This window comes from Sturnira hondurensis, unplaced genomic scaffold, assembly GCF_014824575.4.
Source record: "Sturnira hondurensis isolate 20B ecotype Veracruz unplaced genomic scaffold, ASM1482457v3 Scaffold0008196, whole genome shotgun sequence".
NCBI classification, from domain to species: domain Eukaryota; kingdom Metazoa; phylum Chordata; class Mammalia; order Chiroptera; family Phyllostomidae; genus Sturnira; species Sturnira hondurensis.
The window spans coordinates 52,011-62,133 of record NW_028080827.1 but is presented as its reverse complement, the minus strand read 5'-3'; the positions used below and the strand labels follow the sequence as shown (position 1 = coordinate 62,133).

Genomic DNA, 10,123 nt, shown 5'->3' with positions numbered 1-10,123 from the left:
TATTTGAACAAATAATAAAGGAGAACTTCCCCAGTCTGGCAAAGGAAATAGACTTCCAGGAAATCCAGGAAGCTCAGAGAGTGCCAAAGAAGTTGGACCCAAGAAGGAACACACCAAGGCACATCATAATTACATTAGCCAAGACCAAAATGAAGGAGAGAATCCTAGAAGCAGCAAGGGATAAGGGGACAGTCACCTACAAAGGAGTACCCATCAGACTGTCAGCGGATTTCTCAAAAGAGACCTTACAGGCAAGAAGGCTCTGGAAAGAAGTATTCCAAGTCATGAAATCCAAAGATCTACAGCCAAGATTGCTTTATCCAGCAAAACTTTCATTTAGAATGGAAGGACAGATAAAGGGCTTCTCATATAAGGTCAAGTTCAAGGAGTTCATCAGCACCAAGCCCTTATTATATGAAATGCTAAAGGGACTTCTCTAAGAAAAAGAAGATGAAAAATATTAACAGTGAAAGGACAGCAAACACACAGTTATTAACAACCACACCTAAAACAAAAGCAAACCAAGAGGACAGCTAGATCAGGAGTGGAACCATACAAATGAAGAACACATGGAGGGTTAGAAACAGGGGGGTGGGAGGGGGAGAAGTGGGGAGAAGGCACAGAAAATAGCATAGATGGTAGGTAGAAAATAGATAGGGGGGAGGGCGAGAATAGTGGGGGAAATATAGAATCTAAAGAAGTTGAGACGTGGTTACAAACTAAGGGGGGGAGAATGGTGGGGGAGGGAGGGTGCGGGTGGAGGGGATTGAAGGGGGGGAATAGAACAACTATAATGGTATAATCAATAAAATATATTTTTAAAAAAAAGAAAGTGATACATAAAAAACTTCTGGTCCTAAAAAAAAAAAAAAACTACAATGAAGGAACAACCCAAATGTTGATCAACAGATGAAGAGAAAATACATTGGTATGAACAGGGGGTACTACTCAGCAACAAAAAGGAATAAACTACTGATAGATACAAAATAGATTAGTATCGATTATACTGAGTAAAAGAATAAACTTAAACAAGGAAGTGGAAGATATGTACAACAAAATCCACAAGACGTTGAAAGGAATCAAAGACAGCACAAACTGAAAGGCATTCCACGTTCATGGATCAGAAGAATTAACAGTTAAAATGTCCATACCACCTAAAGTCATCTATACGTTCAATGCAATCCCTATCAAAATACCAAAGATATTCTTCATAGAAATAGAAAAAACAATTATAAAATTTGTATGGAACCACAGAAGACCCCAAATAGCCAAAGCAATTCTGACAAAGAAGAACATAGCCATAGGCAGCATAGGTTTGAATTTCAAACTATATTACAAAGTTGCAGTAATTTAAAAAGTATGGTACTGGCATAAAAACAGACACAGAGGACAATGGAACAGAACAGAAAGCTCAGGATTAAATTCTCCTGCCCCCCGCTGGTGTGACTCAGTGGATTGAGTGCTGGCCTGAAAACTGAAAGGCTGCCAGTTCAATTCCCAATCAGGGCACATGCAGGCCAGATCCCTAGTTGGGGTGTGAGAGGCAACCTATTGATGTTTCTCTCCCTCTCTTTCTCCCTCCCTTCCTTCCTATATCACTAAAAATAAATAAATAAATAAATATCTTTTAAAAAATTAAGTGTCCACATATATGGTGAACTAATATTTGACAAGCGAACCAAGAACAACACCCAAAGAGGAAAGGATTGTCTTTTCAATAAATGGTGTTGTGAAAACTGGATAGACACATGCATAAAAAAAAAACTGGACTCCTATCTTACACCATACACAATAATTAACTCAAAATGGATCAAAGACTTAAACATAAGACCTATTATATAAAATTCCTAGAAGAAAATGTAAGGAAGAAACTCCTTGACATTTGTCTCGATAATGATTTTTTTAATATGACACCATAATCACAAACAACAAAGCAAAATACAAGTGGAACTACACAAACTGAAAAGCTTCTGCACAGCAAAAGAAATAATCACCTGGGCTGGGTAGCTCTGGTGGTGTATCATCCTGATACTCCAAGGTTATGGGTTTGATCCCTCGTTAGGGCACATACAAGAATCAACCAGTGACTGCATAAATAAGTGAAACAATAAATTCATGTTTCTCTCTCTCTCCCTCTCTCTAAAAATCAATTAAAAAAAGAAAGAATCAACAAAATGAAAAGGCAGAATGAGAGAAAATATATGCAAATCACGTATCTGATAAGGGGTTAATAATCCAAAACATACTAATAAAACTCATATAACTCAATAACAAAATAGCCTCAATCCAATTAACAAATGGGCAGAGGAACTAGACATTTTTCCAAAGAAGACATCCAAATGGCTAACAGGAACATGAAAAGATAGTTTAACATCACTAACCATCAGGAAAATGCAAATCAAAACTAGAATGAGATATCAAGTCACACCTGTTAAAATGGCCATCATCTCAAACAAGATGAACCTAAAGAGGCCTGCACCAAGACACATCATAATTAACATGCCAAAGGTTAAAGATAAAAGAGAATCTTAAAAGCAGCAGGAGAAATGCAGTTAGTTACCCACAAGGGAGCTCCCAGCTGATTTCTCAACAGAAATTCTGTAGGCCAGAAGGGACTGGCAAGACATATTCCAAGTGATGAAAAGCAAGGAACCTACAATCAAGATTACTTTGTCCAGCAAAGCTATTATTTAGAATCAAAGGACCGATAAAGTGCTTCCCAGATAAGAAAAAGCTAAAGGAGTTCATCATCACCAGTATTATATGAAATGTTTAAAGGGTCTTCTTCTTTAAGAAGATCAAAAACATGAACAATAAAATGGCAACAAATACATATCTACCAGTAATTGAATCTAAAAAGCAAAATGAAACAAACAGAAACAGAATCATAGATACAGAGAATATTTGGATGGGAGGGGTGTTGGGGGGATGGGCAAAAATAGTGAAGGGATTAAGAAGCACAAATTGGTTGTTACAAAATAGTTTCGGGTCCCTCCCCTTTTCCCCTATGAGTCTCTCCCCTCTCTTCTCTGGACCCTGTCAGCCTATTCCGTATTTGAGTGTCATTGGTCATATTTTGCTTGTTTCTTTGTTTTGTTGTTTAGACTCCTGTTAAAGGTGAGATCATATGGTATTTGTCTTTTACCGCCTGGCTTATTTCGCTCAACATAATGCTCTCCAGTTCCATCCATGATGTTGCAAAGGTAGGAGCTCCTTCTTCCTTTCTGCAGCATAGAATTCCATTGTGTAAATGTACCATAGCTTTTTGATCCAGTCATTTACTGATGGGCATCTAGGTTGCTTCCAACTCTTGGCTATCGTAAATTGTGCTGCTATGAACATCGGGGTGCATAGGTTCTTTTGGATTGGTGTTTCAGGGTTCTTAGGATATACCCCTAATAGTGAAATTGCTGGGTCAAAAGGCACGTTCATTTTTAGTTTTCTTAGAAAGTTCCATACTGTTTTTCATAGTGGTTGTATCAGTCTGCAATCCCACCAACAGTGAACTAGGGTCCCCCTTTCCCCACAACCTCTCCAGCACTTGTTGTGTGTTTCTTTGTTTATGATAGCCATTCTGACTGGTGTAAAGTGGTATCTCATTGTGGTTTTAATTTGCATCTCTCTGATAGCTAGCGATATCGAGCATCTTTTCATGTGTCTCTGGATCCTCTGTATGTCCTCCTTGGAGAAATGTCTGTTCAAGTCCTTTGCCCATTTTTTAATTGGGTTGCTCATCTTCTTTGAGTGGAGTTGAGTGAGTTCTTTGTATATTTTGGAGATGAAACCTTTGTCTGAGGTATCATTGGCAAATATGTTTTCCCAAACTGTTGCTTCTCTTTTTATCTTGATACTGTTTTCCTTAGCCATGCAGAAGCTTTTAATTTTGATGAGATCCCATTTGTTTATTCTTTCCTTTATGTCCCTTGCTCTAGGGGACGTATCAGTAAAAATCTTGCTGCGTGGAATATCTGAGATTTTCCTGCCAATGTTCTCCTCTAGGGCTTTAATGGTTTCACATGAATAAGTATAAAGGACACATGGACAATAATTAAGGTGGGGGCGGAAATGGGAGGGAGGTGGGGAGCACTGCGGGGGGCAGGGCAGGGAATATAAAACAGAAAACTGTACTTGAATAAGAATTAAATAAAATAAATAAATAAAAATTTTTAAAAAAGGGGAAAGAAAAGACAAATACCATATGATCTCACCTATAAGTTGAACTTAATTAATAAAAAAAACTGGCAAGCAAAATACAGCCAGAGACATTGAAAGTGACAACAAACTGACAGTAACTGGAGGGGAGGGAAGAGGGAAATAATGTGGGAAAGAAGGGAAAGGGATGTAATGAACATGAATGAGGGACCCATGGACGGAGCCAAGGTGGGGTGGGATTGAGGGTGGGAGGTGGGCATGGGTAGGGCAGGGGAAAGTGGTGGTAGAAAAATGGAGACAACTGTATTCAAACGTCAATAAAAAAGGTAAATAAAAAATTAATAATCAGACACACACACACACACACAAACAAAAAACAAAATAGTTTTGGGGATGTAATGTACAGTATAGGAAACGGAGTAGCCAAAGAATATATATGCATGACCCATTCACATGGACAATGGTGTGGGGACTGCCTGAGGGAGTGGAGGGTTCTGGGAGGAGGGGGGAAAAGGAGGAATAATTAGGACAACTGGAATAACATATACGATAAAATATAATTTGAATTTAAAAATAACAAAAAATAAAATGGCTATCATCAAGAAAATAAGAATAACATGTTGATGAGGATGTGGAGAAAAGAAAATCTTTGTATACTGTTGGTGGGAATGTAAGTTAGTTCAGCCACTATGGATAATAGTATGAAGTAAAGATTCCTCAAAAAATTAAAAATTAGAACTACTATGTGACCCAGCAATTCCACTGCCAGGTATTTATCTGAAGAGATCCAAAACACTAACTCAAAAAGATATATGCACCCCTGTGTTCATTACAGCATTATTTACAATAGTCAAGATAGGGAAGCAACCTAAGTGCCCTCTGATGGGAGATAACAGAATAGTACTCAGCCAAAAATGAATGAAACCTTGCCATTTGTGACAACATGGATGAGAACATCTCTGAGGGTATGCTAAGTGAAATAAGTCAGACAGAGAAAGACAAATACAACATGATTTCACTTATATGTGGAATCTAAAACACAAAAATGAACAAGCAAAACAGAAACAAACTAATAGATAGAGAGGACAAACTTCTGGGTGCCAGATGGAAGGGTAGTTGAAGGGATGGGTGAAAAAGGGAAAGAATTAAGATATACTAATTGGCAATTATAAAAATAGTCACAAGGAAATAAAGTGTACTGTAGGGAACATGGTTAATATTATACTAACTGCATGGTGCCTGATGGGAACTGGATTTATCAGGGTGATCGTTTTATGAGTTATATAAGTGTCTAATCACTGTATTGTATACCTGAAACTTTTATTGTATGTCAACTGTAATTGCAAAAAATTTTTAAAGAATTATATGCTTAAGATACTTAAAACACTTTTTTTAATTTACGGATTTTAGAGATAGAGAAATGGAGGGAGATAGAGAAACACCAATTTGTTTTCCACTTATTTATGCCTTCACTGGTTAATTCTTTTATGTGCCTTGACCAGGATTGAACTTGCAACCTTGGAGTATGGGGACGATGCTCTAATCAACTGAGCTACCTGGCCAGGACATGTGTAGGAAAGTAGCTCACTTTGAGAAGAGTGCTATTTCAGGGGATGGATGTGATACCTCTTCTATATTTAGAGAAGTATTTGAAATAACATGTATTAGTGATATTCATGAGTGTCCTATGCAAACTAGGGGAAAAAGGGAATAAACTATTGATACATACAACATGGATTAATCTCAAAATAATTATGCTTAGTAAAAGAAGCCTGATCCACCTCCCACCATAAAAGAGTACATACTGTTTGACTTCATTTATATAAAACCTAGAAAATGTCCACTAATCTAAAGTGACAGGTTAGATGACAGATCAGTGGTTGCCTGGGAGAGGTAGGGTAAAAGCGTGGAATTAAAGCACATGGAAAAGTTGAAAATAAGGGATGGAAGAAGACATATCAGATAACCATGACCTGAAAGAAATATGGATAGTGATCTTAATAACTAATAAAATAGAACTGAAGTCAAAATATACTATGTACATATATATAAATATGTGATAAAGAAGACATTGTATATATACTATATATATATATTCCTAATAAATATGCACATGTGTAACATATAACCTGAAAATGAGGAATTATAACATGCACAGAACTCTAGGCTCAGCACAGAATATACATTCTCTGGGCACATGGAAAGCAATTAAAAACAAAAAACAGACCTGCTAATAGTCCATTAAAAAGCCTCAATAAATTCCAAAGGACTAATATACAGACTATATTCTCCAACTATAGTGTAGTAAGACTAAAACTTAATAAATCCTTTGGGTTAAAAAGAAAATCAAAAATTTCTTAGAACAGAATGATAATGAAAATACTACATAGGCCAAAAACTCGTGGGACAAAGTCAAAGCAATCAGACAAGTACCTACTTCCTCCTGACTTACAAGTCAGAAGCTGTGGACATAAGGATTCAGTGCAAGTACATTTTAAGATTTCCTCAGGTGATTTTACAGCCAGAGTTGAAAACTACTAACATAGTTAATAGCACAGTTGACTGACTAAAGATGTCATTTAATGGTATCACATCCCTGTGAGCCAAATTTTATCATAAGCCACAGAACATATGCCCATTTGAAAAATTACTGATCACTCTTCATATAAGAACACTGGACTAGGCAGAAGTCAAAAGACCTGTTTCTGACCTCATCTTTGTTATTTGCTGTGCAATACCAGACAAGTTAGCTTTCTGAGCATTTTTTTTCATTTATAGGAATGGAAAAATTATACTTGTCTGATTTCCTCAGGGGTATCATATATACAAATGAGAGAATAAGTAATAAAGCCATTCTAAAATATAAGTAAGGCACTAAATTTAGTCAGAATCCATTGATTCCTTGGAGTTATTGCCAACTACTGTATATCGACAGCCTCAAAATGCTAACTGTCTGAAATAAAACCAAGACCTCCCTTTAGTCAACTGACTCCTTAACTAGCAAACTCCTGTCAGGTGTGAAAAGGCTAAGGCAGTTCTGTCTCTATTATAAGAACAAAGAGAATACTTTCATTTTTGTCTTGTCCCTCAAGTCTCTCAAACATTTCCTTTCAAGCTAACTTCTTACTACATTAAGAAGAAACAAAAGTTTCTGAGGAAATTAGTCCACCTTCTTCCTAAGAAAATAGTCTATGAAAGACAAACCTCAGCCACAGTGCTACGAATACGATCTACCACCTGCTCAAAATCCACCAGGCTGAAGAGCGGCTGCTGCTTGAGACGATGCAGCTCTGCAGCGAAAGTGTCTTCCTGGTTTTTCAAAATGGATCCTGCAAAATAGGAAGGCACTGTTACAGGAAGACAGAGAGCAATCAGGGCAGGCAAGAATTCCCAACCATGGTGGTGCAGCTCCTTCACCTGCTTCAGGCAAACACATCATGGCTGTGCTGAAACGTCAGTATGTAAACATTGCTGGCCACTCTCTCTGACCAGGCATACTTTGGAGTCATAGAATGTCAAGAAGGGCCTTTGAAGCCCTGTCTGGTGTCACTCAGTGGGTTGGGCATTGTCCCAAACCAAAAGGTTGCTGGTCTGATTCCTGGTCAGGGCACATGCCTGGGTTGTAGGGTAGGTCCCTGGGTGGGGTCATGCAAGAGGCAACAGATAGGTTTTTTCTCCTCCTCTCTCTCTCTAAAAAATCAAGTCTTTAAAAGAAAGGAGAAGAAGAAGGACCTTTGAGGATGGGGTACATTGTGCAAGGAGATTCGTACCTTTTCTAGTCAGGTTGACATTTTGATTCTCAAACATCTGAACAGATTCTCCAACAAACAGGATTTTTTCAGCAACCCTCACTGGAATGTAGGATGGCAGAATCTCCACTCGCAGAGAGAACTGCTTTAGAGATGGTGCCAGCATGTTTTCTTCCTCTATCAGGCGCTGGTCAGGGAAATAATCCAAACAAGAGATGATATATGAAGGGAAAACAAGAAAACATCCTAACACACGATTTATATTTTCTAGAGGCAGGAACTTTAAATCTGAAGGTGCATAATTCTTAAGTTACTAGTATTAGAGAGATGTATTCCATTTTCAGGCAGCAGGTGGGCATGGTGGAAATAAGTGTTTTTTTAACACTAGGGTTTTTGTCTACACTCTGGCTTTACTACTGTAGAAACTTGTGCAGTAGATCTGGAACTCAGTTTCCTTATGTGTACCATGGAATAATTGGTCTGTACTTTTTCCAAGTCTACACGCCCATGATTTTATGATCTTGTGTATACATACATCTGTTCTGCCCAGCTCTTACACCAGCCCTAAGTCATCTAGCCCAGTGGTTCTCCAAGTGTGACTCCTGGACCAGCAGCAGCAGCTTCACGTGGGAACTTCTTAGAAATGCAAATTTTCGAGCCCCTTCCCAGAGCTACAGAAAAACTCGGTGATGAGGCCCAGCAATCCGTGTTTTAACAAGCTCTCCAGGTGATTCTGAAGAACACTGAAGTTTGAGAACCACTGATGTAGCCCAGAAAGCCCCAGATGCCCATCATCCAATCACTCAGCACCCCCATTCCCTGACTTGCTTTTAATTTGACCCTTATCTAGTTCCAACAGACTTCACAATCCTGACTTTGATCTCTGCTATTTGCCATCTTTCTTTTGAGCTTCAGAGGTGATGGAGCTGGTGGCCCCAGGCACTATTCCAAACCATTTTCCTTTTGCTCTCCACCCTCTTCATCTATAACACCATATTTTGTGGCTGAATTTTTCACCATAACAAATATTTTGTCTTTTTACACCACAAGATTTTCCACAATTATAAAAGCTTCCAGACACACATACAAACATACATTTCGCAGAACCTCCTGAAGTCCCACGTGGACTCCTGATTAAATACATCTGATGCTGATGACTCCTCAAGCTTTACCTTTAAGCTAGATTGCTCTCATGAGCTCTAGCCTCATCTCACTGGACATTTCCTACAAGGACCTCCAACTCAACATGTCCAAAATTAGACCCGTCTTCTTTCCTCCAATACCAACAATACACATTTCTTGTCATCACTACTTGTCTAGCTGCTGAATGCAGACACTTAGGTATCACTCTTGATTCTTTTCTCTGGATCCATATCAAATCAATCACTAAGACCTACTTATTCCACTTCCTAAATCTCTCTCAAGACTCTACTCCACATTTACTATTAACACTCTTGATTTAGGCCATTGTTATTTTTCACCTAAGTGTCCGCAGCAGTCTCCTAACTGACCTACCTATAGTGAATCTTGATTTTTTTTAAATTAACAATTCCCCATGTACCCAGAGTGATCTATTATAATGTCTGATTGTATTAACCTCTTGCCTAAAATTCTTCACTGGCTTCCAGCTCTTTTCAGATTCAAGTCCGAATTCCTTCTCATTGTTTACAAGGGTTTTAGTGATCTTACCTCTGCTTAACTCAATGGTTTCATTGACTGCCACTTCCCCAAACCCCTCCACTGTCCCTTACATGATACTTGAGTCTTTACTTGACCATTTCAGTTGAATTACTAATAGTTCCCCAAATGAGCCATCATCATGGGCTCTGTACTTCACACACATCCTTCCCTGAAACATTTACACATGTGCCTGGAACATTTCCTGACCTCTCCTCCCAAACTTTTTGCAATTTGGCCATATATTTCACTGAAAAGCCTTCTCTAGTTACTCTAAGACCAAGTTCTGAGAACACCTGTACTTACTCTTTCCAGAGCACTTAGCACACTGTAATGTTACTGTTTACTTATGTCTTCCACCAAACTATAAGCTGTTTAAGGACAGGGACTACTACATATTATCTGTCTATGTAGCTGTGGCACCTAGAACAGCGCCTGGTACATAACAGGCATTTGATAAAATGTTGTAACAGGATAGATGAATGAATGAATAAGGACAATAGAGGACTTTGGGGAGTCTAATCGAAACTCCAATTGCATTTAAA

At 38.3% G+C, this 10,123-nt stretch overlaps 1 protein-coding gene across 3 annotated transcripts in view; it reads right to left on the bottom strand.

The window, feature by feature from the left end:
* The window catches only part of TUBGCP4 (tubulin gamma complex component 4), a 40,001-nt gene that overhangs the window by 16,327 nt on the left and 13,551 nt on the right, over positions 1 to 10,123 (bottom strand). For all 3 annotated transcript variants that reach the window (XM_037054463.1, XM_037054464.1, XM_037054465.1), the window contains 2 exons: positions 7,923 to 8,088; positions 7,357 to 7,481 (listed from right to left, as the gene is read on the bottom strand). In XM_037054463.1, coding sequence (XP_036910358.1) covers positions 7,357 to 7,481; positions 7,923 to 8,088 — 291 coding nt within the window. The remainder of the gene's footprint in view (positions 1 to 7,356; positions 7,482 to 7,922; positions 8,089 to 10,123) is intronic.